At 45.8% G+C, this 19,400-nt stretch overlaps 1 protein-coding gene across 1 annotated transcript in view; it reads right to left on the bottom strand.

Annotated features, from left to right (window-relative positions):
• Positions 1-5,793: 5,793 nt before the first annotated feature.
• WDR88 (WD repeat domain 88) overlaps positions 5,794-19,400 on the bottom strand; it is a gene marked incomplete at both ends in the record, with an annotated part of 38,985 nt that continues 25,378 nt past the window's right edge. Inside the window, 5 exons of the mRNA XM_082861883.1 lie at positions 5,794-5,967; positions 7,920-8,012; positions 9,788-9,856; positions 11,645-11,727; positions 13,800-13,987. Of these exons, the coding sequence (XP_082718009.1) occupies positions 5,794-5,967; positions 7,920-8,012; positions 9,788-9,856; positions 11,645-11,727; positions 13,800-13,987 (607 nt within the window). The remainder of the gene's footprint in view (positions 5,968-7,919; positions 8,013-9,787; positions 9,857-11,644; positions 11,728-13,799; positions 13,988-19,400) is intronic.

Raw genomic sequence — 19,400 nt, 5'->3', positions numbered from 1 at the left:
AAACTGAGTCACAGAGAAGATAAAAAATGTGCCCAGAGTTTATCACTGGTAACAAATACACACAGCTAACAGCTAGTACATGGCAAAGCAGCCTGGTTCCAGAGTCTGTGTTAACTATAACACTATATTGCTTCTCACCTATTTTGGTCTATACATTTCTTATTTGAACTTTCATCAGAAGGATGTATTGGTATGATTTCAAAACTTTATTTAAATCATAATTTTGTCATCTAATCAAGACAATTCACTCAACACTATCAAAGGAGTCATCAATCAGTGAAAACGGTGCTGTCATCACATTCCAATCCACAGTCACCATAATTCAAACAAGTGGATTCAGTGGGTTGAGGGGAATGCTTGCAACCCCTCACACACACCCCAGTACTCTCACTTATTCTGCCTCTCTTAAAACCTTTCAAGGATCCAAAAGCTTTTGCATTAAAACAGTGGTTCTCAATTGTTTATCTTGAGATCTCTTTGTACTCTTAAAAATTATTGAGGATCCCAAATAAGTTTTTGTTTATTTGGAATATCTATCAATATTTGAGATATTAGAAATTAAAACTGAGAAGAATTTAAAATATGTATTAATTCATTTTAACATAACAATAATAAGCCCATTACATGTTAAATAACATTTTTTAAGAAACTATTTACAAAATAAAACAAAATTGAGTGAGAAGGATGGCACTGTTTTACAGTTTGCAAATCTCTTTTATGTTGGGTTTAACAGAAAGCAGCTAAATTGTCATATCCACTCCTGCATTCAGTCTGTTGTGATATGTTATTTTGGTTGAAGTGGAAGAAATATGTCCTCATATGCCCTTTCCATAGATGGAAAAGGGAGGAGTATTTTAATAGCCTTTTCCAGAAAATTGTGAATACTCTTCTTTTATACTACACCCAAACTGAGTAAATGGTAGTGTGGAATCTGAAACCGTACCAATGAACTTTTCGTACTCTGTTACATTAAAATACACTGGTAGATTGTCCTCTTTAAATGGATCATGCATCGGTCATTTGGAAAATATTGGCTCACTGAATTACGCATATCTTCCAAACGTTGACTTATCTCATTATACAATGTCAAAAGTATATATTCATTAATATAACCACAAATCTCATCAGAAAGATTTTAAATATTGAAAAACTGTCAAACTCATGATGGTGTATAAAACCGTTCTAAAATTTTAGTTTTCACTTGGAAATTCAGATGTTATTGTTGGCAACAAATACTGTCAGTTGTTTTCTTTGAAGTGATAGGTTCACTTTATTCATTTTCAAGAAAATGTCTATTAAATACCCAAGTTTGAATAAGCATAGTTTGCCTGCCAGTTATCTTCTCAAGTAGAAATGGTGTTCCATGAAAAACATGGTCTTGTCAGCTGACAATCACACAAGTACTTTTTCTCAGAACAACCACTGTACCTCAGTACTCAGCAGAAGTGCTTTCTGCCTACTGTCCATTTCCTCACACAAAATATTAAAAGTACTTGTGTTAACATTTAATAAAATTAATAATGCTTACTGCTTCATAAGCACATTCTTAAGGGAAATTTTTTTTTTCTGTGAAAGTGTGGTAGTGTAGAATAAATATAATGACAACTAGGGCCCCCTGGTGCCACTGCCTTGATTCCTGCTCAGGTGCCAGCGGACTGCTGTAGCACATCAGTGCAAATGTCAACACAGTGATAAAGCGATGTAACAGTATCATTATGAAAATAGATTTGACCACCTGAAAGAGTCTTAGGGACCCCTAGGGGTCCATGAACCACATTTTGTGAATTGCTGCCTTACAGCATTTGAAAAGACAGGCTAGCTGTCCAAAAAAACCCTCAAAATGCATAATCCAATCAAGAGAATGTGGCCAATTTTTTAAAAGTCATGTGTCCACAAATGTCTATTATATTCCAAGAATCATTAGGTAAATAGACATATGTGGCTCCCCACCTCTCGGGGCTTAATTCTCTTTGAGAAAATGGACAATAGACAAGGTGATTTCAGACCGTGAAAAGGCTGTAAAGGAAATAAGCAGGATGAGGTATTGGACGCTGGCCTGGGGGGTGGCAGAGACTCCTGGACAGAGCGTGGTGAGGGGAGGCCTCCCAAAGAGGTGATACACTTGCTAAAGGCCAGGAGATGACAAAGACCCATTTCTGCAAAAGGTGCAGGAAACAGCATTCCAAGCACAGGGCACAGCAAGCAAGAATAGCATGGCATTTTTAAAGAAAAGAAGGAGGGGTGCACTCAACCCTGGGCCTATTTGTCTTTTCTGGCTTTGCTCACTGCCCAGGAGTGCTCACCCTTGCAACACCTTCAGAGTTAACTGCTGCACGCAAGACTGGTGACCCGCAAATGCTTTTCTCCAGCTGACCCTCCCTAAGACCCAGACTCATACCCACAACCAACATCTCCCCTTAGCCACCTAATAGGTAAATGCTCAAAACTGACCTGGAATACCTCAGGCTAGCAGTAAAGATGAGCCAGAAAAAAAAAAACAACAAAAAACCCAGCGCCACAGTGACTCAAGCCTTATTACCAATAAACTCATCTCCAATTGGATTAGGAGGATGCTCCCAACAGAAATGCAAAGCTTCAAAGTATCCCCACAGGTTCTCCTGTGCAACGCCAATCAAAAACAACCAAGCTGCAAAGGGCGAGAACTGACCCCCAAAGAAGAGGGAGGAAACACACACACACACACACACACACACACACACACACACACACACTAAACTCAGACCTGTGGGAGAAGGAGAGAAAGGAGCTGCTTCTGGGGCAGGTGGTCTGACTATTGAGAACACAGGCTGATACCATAACTGCAATTTCTGCAGCTCGTTGGGACTGTCCTGTTGCATCTGACTTGAATTTTGTTTCGTCTGACATGAGAATTCCTGGGTAACTTTTAATTCCAATGCCTCACTGCACCCCCAGAGCCTCCGATGCAATTTCTCTGGGTCAGGACCCACAACCGTCTACTTGTGCAGCCCCGGGCCTTAGAGTTCAGCCTCACACCGGGCCCTCTGGAGAAGCCGGCTCTAAATTTGGCACAGGAAGTCCCAAATTTCCAGCTTCCCTCCCTGGAAATTTCATTCTTTCATCAGCCTGAGGGTCACGCTGGCCGGGTTCAATCCTCCGCTCTCCCAGGTGCCCGTGACTTTGGGCCTCACTTGACCTCTGCAAGCCCCAGTCTTCAATCTGGGGAATGATGATCCGGATCGCGTGGCTGGAGAGAGGGGAGTAAGTCAGCAGGCCTATGTGAGAGGTGTCAGGTCCAGTCGGCCGCTTCCGGAATAAATCGACGGAGAAGTGCCCGGGCTCGGCCTCCCAACGCAGCGGCGGCGGAACCTGGGCAGGTTGCTCGCCCTGCGGGGCATCTCTAACCCCAGGAGTGTTCCCACGGCACCCGGGGAGTCCCGCGCCGCCTCCAGGGGACGTCCCCTCTGCTCCGGAGGCCGAGTCAAGGATGCCCCGCAGCTCAGTGAAACGCTAGGGGCTGACTCCGAGGAGGGCCAGCGCCCCACACTGCCGCGGGCAGGGGGGGGCATTAAACTGGCTTCTTAAGCTGCCCCTCACACCCTCAAAGCGAGGAGGAACTGGGTAGGGGCACAGAGCAAAACAGAGCGTGGGTAAAAAGAAAGCCGGGACGCTCGGTTGAGGCACCGCTGGGATTCGAACCCAGGATCTCCTGTTTACTAGACAGGCGCTTTAACCAACTAAGCCACGGCGCCGCCCGCACAACTACCGCGAGAGTCCGTTCCCCATCACCATTTACTGTATAGGCTGCGTGCACGCGCACAAGGTTTGTCGGCGGCTGACGCATGCGCTCTGTAAGGTCCTCGTCGCAGGCGGCTTAGACCGAAGAGTTGTACTCGGAAGCCGGAAGCTCGGGCCGTGAGCAGTGGGCGGGCCCGGGCCGGCTAGCCTTCCCAGTGTTGCAGTGTCAGACCCCGGCGTGGAGCCAGGGTGGCCCATCTTTGGGGAATGCTCGCGAAAGATCTGGTCTTCGGCCCTCCAGAACTGACGCAAGCTGTCCGGCGAGGCCGAGCCCCGGCCCGGTCCGGAGATCCAGGGCCCGCTAGCGCGGCCGGGTTGCCGGCTCCCCAGCGTTGGATCAGGGCTCAACCCGGCCGTGGTCCCGCAGTGACCACGTGTCGGACCCATCACACTGGCGCCCTCAGCCTGGGAGGCCGGTTGCCCTCCTCGGCCGCACGCTGACCACCGGGGTCTCCGGCGCCGTCAGCTCTGGGGGCTCATCCGCCCGCCGGTGGAAACCAGACCCATAGCTTCAGTTGGGCCTCTTCCGCGGACCCTGAGCACGGGGAAAGTCCGGGGGCACTGAAGAGACCCTGAGCAGGCACTGAACGATCAAGAGCTTAAAGGGGCCCAGGCCGCTGGCCTTAGAGCATCAACACCGTACGTGGAAGGTTTCCGCTGCCAGAGGAAGGCAAAGCCCTCCGCACTCAGGCGTCTCACTTGCCCCTCTGGGGCTCCTCACTCAGACACATCAGCCACTTCATCACAACACTTTTTAGAGTGCCTTTGAGCAGCAACAAAACCAAAACCTGCTAATCCATTGACCCAGCGGTTTCTCCAGTGGGAGAGCCTAATCCACAGAAATGTAGGTCTCTGCAAAAGTAGGTACACAAGAAGGTTCACTCCAGCATTGTTTGTAAGAGCTAAAAACAAGAAGCAACCTAACTGCCCGTCCCTGGGGACAGTGGATGCAGGCCAGACATCCTCCACAGCACTGAGGAAGAATACATTTATGTATGTCTTCATGTGCCAGAGATGGGATAAGACTTCTCTTCCAAAAAGAGCCCAATTGCTGGGAGGCTGATGCAGTGGAGTTTTGCCATGTTCATGCATCATTCATGTAAATTAATGCATAAATACTGAACAGCCTGCTGAAGCTGGGCAGTCATCCTGGTTGTGACGAAGGAGGGTAGCACCAAGCACAGGACCTGCCCAAGCAATGACTACCAGGTTATGGTGCTCATGGGCAGAATTATGGGATGCCAATCAATGAACATTAAATAAATCAGTCCTGCAACTAAGTTTTTTAAAAAAGGACTAAGGGGCATACTAATGATATCTGACGGAAATCCTGTAAGCCATACCAGATGGAAAAGGGAGCCCTTCACGCTTAACTGATACCTTGCTCTTTGTGAAGTAATTGATTACATTGTATGCGTGGAAGCAGGAAGGAGGCTGTACACATGCATGGGCATCCTGGAAAGTAAAGAAACTGGGGTGGAGAGCAAGAAGTATTCCGTGATGGAAATGCCCACCACCCACTTGCCTAACCAGACCTTCCTCTGCTCTGAGCAGTGACCATCTGGGAGCCTTAGCCAGGGAGGCACCCACAGTGCCACGGTTCAGTCCACTCCACAGATGGAGCTACACAGCTTCCTCTTCATTCAACAATGAAGAGGCTGCGGCTGCTCTACAGGGCAAATCCAGAGACCAGAATGTGTTCCAAAAATGAGACAGGATGGACACCAGGACATAGAATTTAGAAAGAACAAAAATGTTTCTAGAATTCACATGCACACTTGTTTTCCAAAAGAATCTATATTTATTCTGCATATAAACTAAAGACAGAGGGATCCCCAAGGGGCTGTGGAGCTGAGGAGGTGGCACAGTGGTGGGAGCCCAGCCAGAACGTGGCCCCTGCCCCAGCCTGACAGGCCCACCCGCTGGGGAGGGGCCCCAGAGAAAGGCCTGTGCAGAGCCCCGAAACCTATATGACAGGTGGCCTGTGCTCGAGTCACCCAAAGGCTCCAGTGGCCATCAGCCGTCCTCACCCAGGCTGCACTCCCTTGACAGTGAGACCTCCCCCTCTGATGATGGTGAGGCCTCTGTTGACAAGTCTTTTGCATCGAACCGGCAGAACACACATTTGGTGACTGTTTCAGAAAAGATGTCACTTTCGTAGATGGAGAAAGGCCTGTCACATTCTTCACACTGACATGAAATATTTTAAAAGAGTAGAAAGGAGGTGCTGATCAGAGGAGATCAAGGCATGCAGTTAGAATTCTCCCCCCTGATCCAGCTGCCTTGGGCCGGGCCAAGGCAAGAGCTGCCTCCCCTCTCTGGGGCTCTAGGTGCACAAGGATAGAAACTGCAGGCCACTGAGAGGGAATAAGCACAGGCTTCCTGCTCTTTTCCCTCTCAAAAGCTGTGCAGGTCCTTCCAGCTCATGTCCCCTGCTGTGGGGTCCCAGGGTGGCGGGGGGGAGTGGAAAGCCACTTGATGGTGCTGAGGATTTGGGGTGGGTGTCTAACCTCACCCTCTGTTCTGTGCAGAGCAAAAGTACAGGGCCGAGGGGCTATCCTAACTCCCTGACATCCTGGGGATACCTAACTTTTGAGAATCAAGTAGGCAAGACTTCTGAACAAAGCAGGAGTTTTTTTCTAGATGATGAAGGTGCTGAGAATCCTCCTCTGTCTTTGAGCCGAAGCACCCAGAGGACAGTGGATACAGTGGCACAGCTCACTTGCAACATTTTCCCACCAACAAGTGAGCAACACTTGTGGGCTCTCAGGCCATGGGCAGAGGTCTCTCGGGGCTCCCACCAAAGCATGGTCCCCCTGAGACGAGCCGGCAGGCGGCAAGCCCCTGCCCTGGCTCTCCAAGCCCCTGTGCTTTGCCACTCTTGCCCGCTCCAGGGCACCAAAGCCTGCAGGAGAGATGGGGCCAACCCCGCCCAGGGCAGGTCTTCTGGGAAGTGTGGCCTCTGAAGTTTCTCGTATTGAATCAGAGCAAGTCAAATGCAGCGAGCTCGTCTTTGCTACAACTTCAGGTAGGTTCCTTTCTTTTCTTTCTTTTGCAAGAAAGAAATTCAATCCCTTACCTGCCTTATTCTACAGCATCATTTCCCACGACCCAAGCCCAGAACAGCAGGGCTCAGAGGAAGCAGCTCCTGGGTCCCTCCCCAGGTGGCAGGTGGAGGACACAAGCACTGCTCTGTACCCAGTCAGCTTCCAGGGCCTACGGGCCGACATGGCCACAAAGGCCATGAGGACCAGCTGGCCACAAAGATGGGGTTCCACCTGGGTCCCACCCCTTACCTCCCTGCCCCCCGGTGCCATTCTCCAATTAGCCATCCCCAGAAGCAGTGGCTCCCAGCCAGGCCTTCTGAGTGGAGACAGGCCTAGGAGCTCCAGGATTCACGAGGGCCCAGCAGGGACTCCTCAGCCTCTTGAGGTGGCAGCCAGGTGCCTGCAATGCGAGGCCCCAGCAGGGACTGGCCTCCACTGCCCAGGGCCAGCCCTGGCTATACCTGGTGAAGCAGAAGATGTACCTGCCATGATCATCCACTAGAGAATTGGGACCTGAGCCCCATCCATGGGAAACGGGGCACTGGGGACCTGGCCGGGGTTCTGCTGCAGGAGCGTAGGAGGCCCACACGGGGTCCAGCTGTGTGCCAGCCTCCCTCCAGGACTCCCTCCAGCCTCATCGCCTCCCACCCACCCTGCTCACTCCAGTCCTCAGCACGAGGCTCACTCCTGCCTCAGGGTCTCCACATGGGCTCTTCCCTTTGCTGGGATGTTCTTTCCCTAAAAGAGCTGCACAGCTCCCTCCCTCACTACCTTCAAGTCTTTGAACAAATGTCACCTTCTCAATGAGACCTATCCTGACCACCCTTTAGAATGCTGCAACTGCCCGCACTCCCGTTTCCCTTTCCTATGTTATTTTCCTCCAAACTACTTATCATCATGTGACTTACTACATATTTTTCTAATTTCTTTACTCATTGTTTGTCTCCCCTTTTAGAAATGTAAGCTCCCTCAGGGCAAAAATATCAATCTGTTTGTTCATAGTTTTATCCCCACTTGCCCAGTTTGTTCAAAGAATAAATTTGTAGAGAGAACTAATGAAAGCCTTCTTTTGGCTTCATTTTACCCAATACCAACCTGTTTCAGCTTTAAGCCCCGGGCCTTTTTATACTCGATTACCAAAGGAATTTGGTCAATTTCTTCAATATTCCATAGTCTCATGGTCTTATCCTAAAACAAGTTAAACAGCAAACCAGCAGTTACAAAATGGGTTCGTTAGGCTTGGATGACCCAGGGAGGGGCATGGCATCCAGGTTACACGTGGACAACTTCGACCTGCAGAGGGACAGTTAGGGTGACCAACTGTCCCAGTTTCTCTAGCACCATCCTAGCCTTAGCACTGGAAGTCCCGCGTCCCCCAACCTGGAAGCAACCAAGATGTCCCTGAATAAGAGAATAAACAAACTGTGGTACATTAATGTGATAGAATATTATTCAGTAATTAAAAAAAAAAGAAATGAACTGTTAAGCCACAAAAAGGACATGGAGGAGCCTTAAATACAAATTTCTAAGTGAAAGAAGCCAGTCTGAAAAGGCTACATACTGTATGATTCCAACTATATAACGTTATGGGAAAGGCAAAAATATGGAGACAGTAAAAAGGTCAGGGGTCGCCAGGGGCTCTGGGGAAGAAGGGGAGGGATGCAGCACAAGGAGTTTTTAGGACAGTGAAATTGTTCTGTATGATACTGTGATGGTGGATACATGACATGCATTTGGCAAAACCCACACAACATAAAGAGTGAAACTTAAACCATGGACTGTCATTAATAATTATATATCAATATTAGTTCATCAATTGTGATGAATATACCACACAATGCAAGTGGCAACTGGAGGGTGAGGTTATATGTAACCCTCTGTATGATCTGCCTCTCACTGTTGTGGCCTCTCCCATTGCAGAGCACAGGCTCCGGACACGCAGGCTCAGCAGCCATGGCTCACGGGCCCAGCCGCTCCGCGGCATGTGGGATCTTCCCGGACCGGGGCACGAACCCGTGTCCCCTGCATCGGCAGGCAGACTCTCAACCACTGCGCCACCAGGGAAGCCCCAAAATATATTTTTTTCTTAACCATATTTGCTTAATTATCCTACTATCAGTTACTACTAATCACTGTTATTGATTAGTCCTGTTGTTGATTTGTTTAAATAATAGCATTTATGTAACAGAAAAGTAAATAAGATATAATTACAAATAAACACTCATTTTTGATACTTTGTCTTGTATTTTTACTTTTTTCCAGCTTTACTGAGATATAATTGACAATATTTTTCATATTTTTTATGCTAAAGTAACAACACATTGGCATATAATTTTTATTATGTATTATAATATTATGGGGTTTTTTGGTCAGGTGTGATGGTATCCTGCATTGGCTCTCTAAGAAGTTGATCATGGCAGGCAGAGTCTTGCCCACATTTTTATACACCTAGAAACCCCCAGCCTAGAGAATAAGATGGCTCTAACAAAGGTTGGGGGACAAGGTGGGACCCCACTGCTTGGTGCTCACACGTGAAGGACAGCCCTCAGGATATCCTGGGCTGTCTGTTACGTGCCATTGGCACGGGAATCCCAGGATGCAGTGACTAGCGAGGGACGACCCACCTGGAACCTTGGGGTTGTCTGCTTGCCCACGAGCTGACCCCTTCCCTCCAAGGCCCCCTGTTGGCTCCATCACTTACCAGTCTGGACAGGCCCTTGCTCCAATGAAGTTCAAATGACAACTGTGCAAAGAAATACCTGGCAACTTCCCATATGAGCAAAGGACCCACTTTCCACGTTCCCGCTTCCTGGATGGGGTCGGCCTGGCCAGGGTATAGCCTTCAGACTGAGCTGCTCAGTCCTTCAGACTGAGGAATTTTACTTGACAATGCACTTCTGCTAACACTAATTCTCACAAATGTGATAGAGATTTTAAGTCACTCAAAGGTTGGCCACTTTTACCTTCGAAGCAGACAGGATCCATTTCTTGTTGTTGCTGATGGCAACATCCATCACCCAGTCATTATGGCCCTGAAGAAAAGTAGAATTTTAAGAGGACCTAGAAAAAAAAACCTTTGAAAGAACAACAAAAACCAAAAAAACAGTCAAGAATCCAACGTTGCTTGCTTTTTTTTTTTTTGGTACGCGGGCCTCTGACTGTTGTGGCCTCTCCCGTTGCGGAGCACAGGCTCCGGACGCGCAGGCTCAGCGGCCATGGCTCACAGGCCCAGCTGCTCCGCGGCCTGTGGGATCTTCCCGGGCCAGGGCACGAACCCGTGTCCCCTGCATCGGCAGGCGGACTCTCAACCACTGCGCCACCAGGGAAGCCCCGTTGCTTACTTTTAAGAGCAATTAATTGTGCTTCCCTGGTTTCACCCACGATATTTAAAGTGGAGAACAAAGTGTAAACGCTTGGGGTTCATGTATATATCACAGCACCATATGAGTTGTTTTTTTTTTTTTTTTTACCATATGAGTTTTTAAAAATAGTACTCCGGTGCTTAGCACAATGGGAAAAAAAAATTATATTCCCAGCTGGTCCCAGAGCACCTCTTGCAGGTTTTTGTTTGCATATTCTTTGTTCTAGGAAATACCACTTAGCGATCCTATTGGTGAGGGAGCTTTTGGCTTCAAGTAACTGCAAACCTACCCACTGTGGCTTAAATAAATGGGGGTTATTTTCCTGGGGTAAAAGGAATCTAGAGGAGATAAATACTTGCTGGTTCAAACACTTAATGATGTCAGAGCTCTGTGTCAGCATCTGTCTCATTCTTTGGCCTTCCCCTAATGGAAAGAGGTGAATGGTGAGGCGTGGTATGAGGGAAGGAAGCAGCAGTGAGGTTCAACTGCTGTGCGTAACAAAAGGACAGGAATCGGAGGGTGGAAGAATAGAGAGAGGAGAGGAGAGGAGAAGGGAGGATAGAATGGCCTGATGGGAACACAAAGGGACTTTTAACCACAACATTCAGTTTTAAGCCATTCACGTGCTATGATGTAAACTCCCCTTGCCTCTCCAAACCCACAGAGAAGAGGGTCTGATAGAACAGCTTTGGGATACTGAATGTTATGGTGATCAAGGGGACACAGTCTACATTTGGGTCACAGGAAATAGAGAAACCAAGAGTCATCAATGCAAGCATTCACAGCCGAAGGCGGCCATGAGATCACAAGATCAAGGGGTATGCAGAAGCCTTGGGGTGGGGGCACCTGGAACAGAGGCACTGAAGTAGCCGATCCTGGGGCTGCCTAACCGTTGGGTTCTCGTTGTGTTGCACAATCCGTCTCCTTACCATACAGCCACTTTAAGTTGAGTCTCCTCTAACCTGCAGCCAAAAGTACTCACCCACCATTGACACCCACCATTCTGAAGCCCCACAGCTTTCTATGCATGCCTCATGATGGCATTCAACCTTTTGCACAGTCATTTCTGCTGTTCATAGACACTGACCCTCCTCAGAGTTTTTGCATTTGCTGCTCCCTCTTCCTGGAACGCCCTTCCCCAAGATCCTCACTCATCCAGTCTTTCTTTGCCATCCAGTCCTCAGCTCAAATGCCCCCTTCTCCAAGAGGCCCTCCCACTGTGGATTAGTCCCTGGAGTCTGTTTCTATCATATCACCCTGTTGTGGCTACTCTGTGCCGCTCATCACTATGGAGGATTTGTTTGTTGGTTCCTGGTCTGACCTTGCCCACAGAGGTGTCAGCTCCATTGCGAACATTTAGGTCTGTCTCACTGTTGTATCCCCAGCACCCAGCACCCAGCACCCAGCATGAAATGAAGAATGAAGCTCAGATCTTCTATCTGACGCTGGCATTGGTACCTTCAAGGAGAGCTTCCGGTAGCCTTCTCCTACATCCCAAATAGCCACAGTCTTGTCGAACCCTCCAGACACAAGCAAAGAGGCTGGAACACAAAACGAAAGAGTCTCAGGGGGTCACCTTCCTCAACCAACTGTTTCCTCCTCTGGGGAGGCCCAAGCAGGCCGCAGATGCATCTGTGACGTGCTACCATGGCTCACTCTGAGGACACCCAAACCCCTTCCGGGTGGGACTCAACAACCCCCAATCAATTACAGTTGACGCTCAATATTCATGGTAGTTGCGATCCACAAAGTCATCACAAACACTCAATGAGTGATGATTGGTCTTAGGGGAAATGCAGGGTTAGGTTCCTGTGAGCCTCTGGTTACAACATTTTCATTAACCCATCAGTACATAACCTTGTTTTCTGTCTGTTTCTGTTTAACGACACCTTAGTTGATACATATTGCTTATTTATTAACATTGATTTCATGGCCACCGGCATTATAACTCATGTCTGAATGAGGCGCATCTAACATGTGTTTTCCCTGTAAGGCACATCACAGGCTTCTTGAAGTTAGGACACTAGACAGCACTTCAGCACTATGCTGGGGGGCCCCTTTAAACAGCAAAATCATCAACAAAGAGCACAAAATGCAAAAAAGTGGGACTAAATAGGTCGCAGCCAAGGACACCTTATGATAAGAGAACTGAAAGGAGAAGGCGGAGGGTCACCTTGTTCAGCCTCAGCTGGGACCGTGTGCACATGGCAAGCTTCTTGCCGCTCTGCATGTATCTACGGGTGGCTGCAAAAGTGCCATGAGTATCGATTTCAGGCTTACAAATAAATTTTACCCAGTAGGTAAATTCACAAACACAGAATCCGCAAATAGTGATGATCGACTCACTATACGCAACTCTGAAACTTATAATGCCAAGGACAGGAGCTGGTGGGGCACCTCACAGCGGGGTCTGACTTACACAGAGGCTGCTTCTGAAGAGGGAAACGTTTCTCAAGCCAGGCCCTGACTATGTGCATGTTGGCTGGGTACTCCCCTTGACACACAGAGCAAGCCCTACTCCCCACGAGGACCGCGGAGTAGAGTCATAACATTTGGCTCCTGGTGTCGGGAGCAGTCACAGCTCTCACTGGGGCCAGCTGCCCCTGGCTGCTTCCTGGCATTGCTCCTGGTCACATCCAGGCCCCTTCATCTGGAAACAGCTCTCCAATGTCCCATGCAGAAACACCCCTCACATATTCTCAGTGCCTCTGGTTCAGAGGGTACCGACTCTGACCTCCAGCTCTAAGGATGGGCAAGTCCCGCAGGCACGGCCAATCAGAGCCTTTCATCCCCTGCTAAAGGGGTTGGTTCAGAGATGGACATGTATCCCCAGCTGAGCCAATGGGAGTCTTCCCTGGGACTTGTACGGGCACCACCAGAAAGAGGTTTTCTCTTTCTCTAGGATTGCCAGTGACCAGAACCTTTGTTGGCCTGGACCACCAGAGGCCATCTTTGCCTCCTTGAGGAGAAAGGTCAATACAAGAGAGAAGCTGAGCTGAAGGATAGAGCGGAAGGGTTGGCTTCCTGAGAGCATTGTCTGTCTGGACACAGCCCTCCTGAAGGGTGACCAGCTCCTGGATGAAGTGAGAGAGTGGCATGGACATACATACACTACCAAATGTAAAACAGATAGCTAGTGGGAAGCAGCCACATAGCGCAGGGAGATCAGCTCGGTGCTTTGTGACCACCTAGAGGGGTGGGATAGGGAGGGTGGGAGGGAGACGCAAGAGGGAGGGGATATGGGGATATAGGGATATGTATAGCTGATTCACTTTGTTATACAGTAGAAACGAACACACCATTGTAAAGCAATTATACTCCAATAAAGATGTTAAAAAGAAAATAAAAAATAAAAAAATAGATTTGAAAAAAATGTTAACAGATTTATCTTGTTGCTTAAGCTATATCAAACTGAGTTTCCATCATTTGCAAACTTGTGCATATGAATCTCCCTCTTGGCTTTTCTGTTCTTGGGGAAAATAAATCCACCCTCACCACTGGCATCATTGGAAATCACCTCTTTATACTAAGGAAAGTCCACATGAATGGAACGTGAGGAACTCTACCCCAGCACTCCCACGGGTGTGGAATCCTTCAACATTTAATTACTCACTGTCTCTGGCAAAGTGGCAGGAGCTCACAGAACCTTCATGACCCTGCATCAGAGTCACACAGGCTCCACGGTTTCGAAACTCCCCTGTATGGACGTTCCACATTTTTAAGGTTTTATCCCAAGAGCTTGTACACAGGAAATGGCCACTGAAGGTAAAACAGCAGTTTGAGATTGCATTGGTGTGTGCTCTGAAACATATATGGAAGGGTGCACACATTAGTACATCACTCCTGGAGGATCCGAGGACACACTAAAGGGGAGGTGAGTGGAGGGGGCATTGGAGCTGATACCCTGTGACCCCATTCCTTTTTTTTTTTTTTGCGGTATGTGGGCCTCTCACTGTCGTGGCCTCTCCCGTTGCGGAGCACAGGCTCTGGACGCACAGGCTCAGCAGCCATGGATCACGGGCCCAGTCGCTCCGCGGCATGTGGGATCTTCCCGGACTGGGGCACGAACCCGTGTCCCCTGCATCGGCAGGCGGACTCTCAACCACTGCGCCACCAGGGAAACCCCAGTCTCAATTTTTAAATGTCTTATTTTTTTACAGAAAAGAATTGTCAGAATTTTGCTTTTCTTTGTTTTGTTATGATCTTCAAAGTATTTTCCCTGTGACTGTCATCTCCTGTTACAAAGAGAGTTTTCAAGCAAACTTATAAACATAATTGAGCATCTCTGAGTAGCCTGGATTATAATATCAATTCATCTAAATGAAAAGGTTGAACAAAACTGTTTTCTAGAGCTCAAGTCAGAGTTTTAGACTCTTTTAGTTCTCTGAAGCTCACAAACTGAGTAGGATCAAAGGAGAAGAAATGTCGGCTTCCCAGGGGTGTCCAGGCTTAAAATGTCCAAATCCCAGTGCCTGGTGGGGCAAGAACCATCCCAGCATATACTGGAGGTGAATAACAAGCCCTCCTCTGAATCCAGAGACTGTCGCTGAGGTTTAAACCAAGGCTCTCTCTCTTTTCCAGGATGCGGCTCTCATTTCAGATAAACTCCACATAACATAAAAGACCATTTTACTTAGTGCAAAAGTTTGGGGAAAACGTTCTGGACAAGATGGAGTCAATGTACTGCTCCCCTTTCCTCCTGTTAAGTACAGCTAACAGGGGCTTCCCTGGTGGCACAGTGGTTAAGAATCCGCCTGCCAATGCAGGGCACACAGTTTCGAGCCCTGGTCCGGGAAGATCCCACATGCCTCCGAGCAACCCCACAGAGCAATTCAGCCCGTGTGCCACAACTACTGAGCCCGCGTGCCACAACTACTGAGCCCGCGTGCCATAACTACTGAAGTCCGCATGCCTAGAGCCCAGCTCGGCAAGAGAAGCCACCGCAATGAGAAGTCCATGCACTGCAACCAAGAGTAGCCCCCACTCTCCGCAACTAGAGAAAGCCCGCATGCAGCAATGAAGACCCAATGCAGCCAAAAATAAATAAATAAAATAAATAAATTTATTTTTAAAAAGAGAGTACAGCTAACAGGCCTGGGCATTTATAAAGCAAACATAAGACTGTAAAAGGTGGAGAAGAGAAGGCAGACCAGCTAAGGATCTTGGGACCCAAGGATGGCATGCTGTTGAGTCCCTGTAGTTTTCTTTTTGTTTCTTATATCCTGGACTGGGTACCGGGAAAGCCTGAAACCCCCAAAACAATAAGGACTGGATAAAAAGCTCCCAAGAAAAGCCTGTTCTCCCTAGCCAAAGGGATAGCCTAGTAAGACAGAAAACCTTTACACAATGCCTGCCTTACTCCAGTGAAAAATCTTGGGAAAAACTGCAATCCCATCCCCACCCCTGTCAGCAAAGTCTTGAGTCTAGACTGCCACCCTTGCCAGGCTCTAATGAGGTAGACTGCTAAAACAGAAGATTTAAGTAAGACTTAGAGTCTCGTAATGCAATACTCAAAATGCCCAGGATGCAACTGAAATTCACTCACCATACTAAGAGCCAGGAAAATCTCAACATGAATGGGAAACAGAGTCAACAGATGCCAATACTGAGATGACACAGATGTTAGAATTATCTGACAAGGATTTTTAAGCCGCCATCACAAAAATGCTTTGATGGACAATTATAATCGTGCTTGAAATAAACAAAAAGACTGAAAGCCTCAGCAAAGAAATAGAAGGTATAAGGAATGACCAAATGGAAATTTTAGAACTGAAAATACAATAACAAAAACACCAACAGCAACAAAAACCCTCAATGGAGAAGATAGAGGAAATAATCAGTAAATATGAAGACAGACAATATAAATTAACCAACCCAAAAAATAGACTGAAAAAAACAAGAGCCTTAGAAACCTGTGAGACTATAACAAAATATCTAACATTTGGGTAATCAGCATCTCAGAAGAAAAGGAGAAATAACATAGAGCTGAAAAAATAATCAAAGAAATTGTCTAGAATTTTACCAAATTTGGCAAAGGACAGATTCAAAAAGCAGAGTGAAGTCCAAGTAGGATAAACCCAAAGAAGTCTATACACAGACACATTGTAATTAAACTTTTGAAAAGTAGAGAAAAAGAAAAAAATTTTGAAAGCAATGAAAGAGAAATGACACCTTACTTATAGGGGAAAAACTATTTGAACAGCAGTGGATTCTTCATCAGAAACCATGGCGGTCAGAAAAAAGTGATATGACAGTTTTCAAATGAGGAAAGAAAAGAACTGTCAGCACAGATTTCTATATCCAGCAAAAAAATATCCTTCAGGATTGAAGGAGGAATCAAGACATTTTCAGATGAAGGAAAACAAAGAGAATTTGTTGCCCTCAGACCTACCCTAAAAGAATAGCTAAAGGAAATTTTTCTAAACAGAAAGAAAATGGTGAAAGAAGGAAACTTGGAATATCAGAAAATAGAACATGGTAAGCAAAAGTATGGGTAAATACAGTCGATTTTCCTTCTCCTCTTGAGTTTTCTAAATTATGTTTGACAACTGATGCAAAAAAATTATAACAAAGTACTTGTGTTTATTCCTTACAAGCTTCAAAATCAGTTGAGATTATGAATTTTCAAACTTCTCTAGTAAGACCAGCTATATAATTTGCAGGGCCCAGTGCAAGATTAAAATGCAAGGTGCCAGTTTCTCAAAAAGCTTTACATAATATTACCACATGATCCAGAAATTCCTCTTCTAGATATATAGCCAAAAGAATTGAAAGCAGGGAATTGAACAGATATTTGTACACCAGTGTTCATTGAAGCATTATTCACAACAGCTAAAAGACAGAAGCAACTCGTGTTCCTCAACAGATAAATAGAGAAACAAAATGTAGTATATACATGCAATGGAATATTGTTCAGTCATAAAAAGGAATGAAATTCTAATACAGGCTATAACATATATAAACCTTAAAAACATTATGTTAGCCACCATCACCCTGATACCAAAAACAGACAAAGATGTCACAGAGAAAGAAAACTACAGGCCAATATCACTGATGAACATAGATGCAAAAATCCTCAACAAAATACTAGCAAACAGAATCCAACAGCACTTTAAAAGGATCATACACTATGATCAAGTGGGGTTTATCCCAGGAATACAAGGATTCTTCAATATACGCAAATCAATCAATGTGATACACTACATTAACAAACTGAAGAATAAAAACCATATGATCATCTCAATAGATGCAGAAAAAGCTTTCGACAAAATTCAACACCCATTTATGATGAAAACCCTCCAGAAAGTAGGTTCAAACCCACAGCCAACATCGTCCTCAATGGTGAAAAACTGAAACCATTTCCACCAAGATCAGGAACAAGACAAGGTTGCCCACTCTCACCACTATTATTCAACATTGTTTTGGAAGTTTTAGCCACAGCAATCAGAGAAGAAAAAGAAATAAAAGGAATCCAAATCAGAAAAGAAGAAGTAAAGCTGTCACTGTTTGCAGATGACATGATACTATACATAAAGAATCCTAAAGACGCTACCAGAAAACTACTAGAGCTAATCAATGAATTTGGTAGAGTAGCAGGATACAAAATTAATGCACAGAAATCTCTTGCATTCCTATACACTAATGATGAAAAATCTGAAAGTGAAATTAAGAAGACACTCCCATTTACCATTGCAACAAAAAGAATAAAATACCTAGGAATAAGCCTACCTAAGGAGAAAAAAGACCTGTATGAAGAAAATTATCATACACTGATGAAAGAAATTAAAGATAATACAAATAGATGGAGAGATATATCATGTTCTTGGATTGGAAGAATCAACATTGTGAAAATGCCTATACTACCCAAGCAATCTACAGATTCAATGCAATCCCTATCAAACTACCAATGGCGTTTTTCACGGAACTAGAATAAAAAAATTCGCAATTTGTATGGAAACGCAAAAGACCCTGAATAACCAAAGCAATCTTGAGAAAGAAAAATGGAGCTGGAGGAATCAGGCTCCCTGATTTCAGACTATACTACAAAGCTACAGTAATCAAGACAGTATGGTACTGGCACAAAAACAGAAATATAGATCAATGGAACAGGATAGAAACCCCAGAGATAAACCCAAGCACATATGGTCACCTTATCTTTGATGAAGGAGGCAAGAATATACAATGGAGAAAAGACAGCCTCTTCAATAAGTGGCACTGGGAAAACTGGACAGCTACATGTAAAAGAATGAAATTAGAACACTCCCTAACACCATACACAAAAATAAACTCAAAATGGATTAAATACCTAAATGCAAGGCCAGACACTATCAAACTCTTAGAGGAAAACACAGGCAGAACACTCTATGACATAACTCAGAGCAAGATCCTTTTTGGCCCACCTCCTAAAGAAATGGAAATAAAAACAAAAATAAACAAATGGGACCTAATGAAACTTAAAAGCTTTTGCACAGCAAAGGAAACCATAAACAAGGCAAAAAGACAACCCTCAGAATGGAAGAAAATTAGTCGCAAATGAAGCAAGTGACAAAGGATTAATCTCCAAAATTTATAAGCAGCTCATGCAGCTCATTATCAAAAAACCAAACAGCCCAATCCAAAAATAGGCAGAAGATCTAAACAGACATATCTCCAAAGAAGATATACAGATTGCCTATAAACACATGAAAGAATGCTCAACATCATTAATCATTAGAGAAATGCAAATCAAAACTACAATGAGATATCATCTCATACCAGTCAGAATGGCCATCATCAAAAAATCTACAAACAATAAATGCTGGAGAAGGTGTGGAGAAAAGGGAACCCTCTTGCACTGTTGGTGGGAATGTAAATTGATACAGTCTCTATGGAGAACAGTATGGAGGTTCCTTAAAAAACTAAAAATAAAACTACGGTATGACCCAGCAATCCCACTACTGGGCATATACCCTGAGAAAACCATAATTCAAAAAGAGTCATGTACCACAATGTTCACTGCAGCTCTATTTACAATAGCCAGGACATGGAAGCAACCTAAGTGTCCATAATGGACCTAGAGTCTGTCATACAGAGTGAAGTCAGTCAGAAAGAGAAAAACAAATACCGTATGCCAACACATATATATGGAATCTAAAAAAAAGGGGGGCATGAAGAACCTAGGGGCAAGATGGGAATAAAGACGCAGACCTACTAGAGAATGGACTTGAGGACATAG

The sequence above is a fragment of the Leucopleurus acutus genome (assembly GCF_964270905.1).
Source record: "Leucopleurus acutus genome assembly, chromosome: 20".
In the NCBI taxonomy this organism is placed as follows: domain Eukaryota; kingdom Metazoa; phylum Chordata; class Mammalia; order Artiodactyla; family Delphinidae; genus Leucopleurus; species Leucopleurus acutus.
Note: the sequence above shows the minus strand (reverse complement) of the source record. Positions and strands in the feature narration are given on the sequence as shown.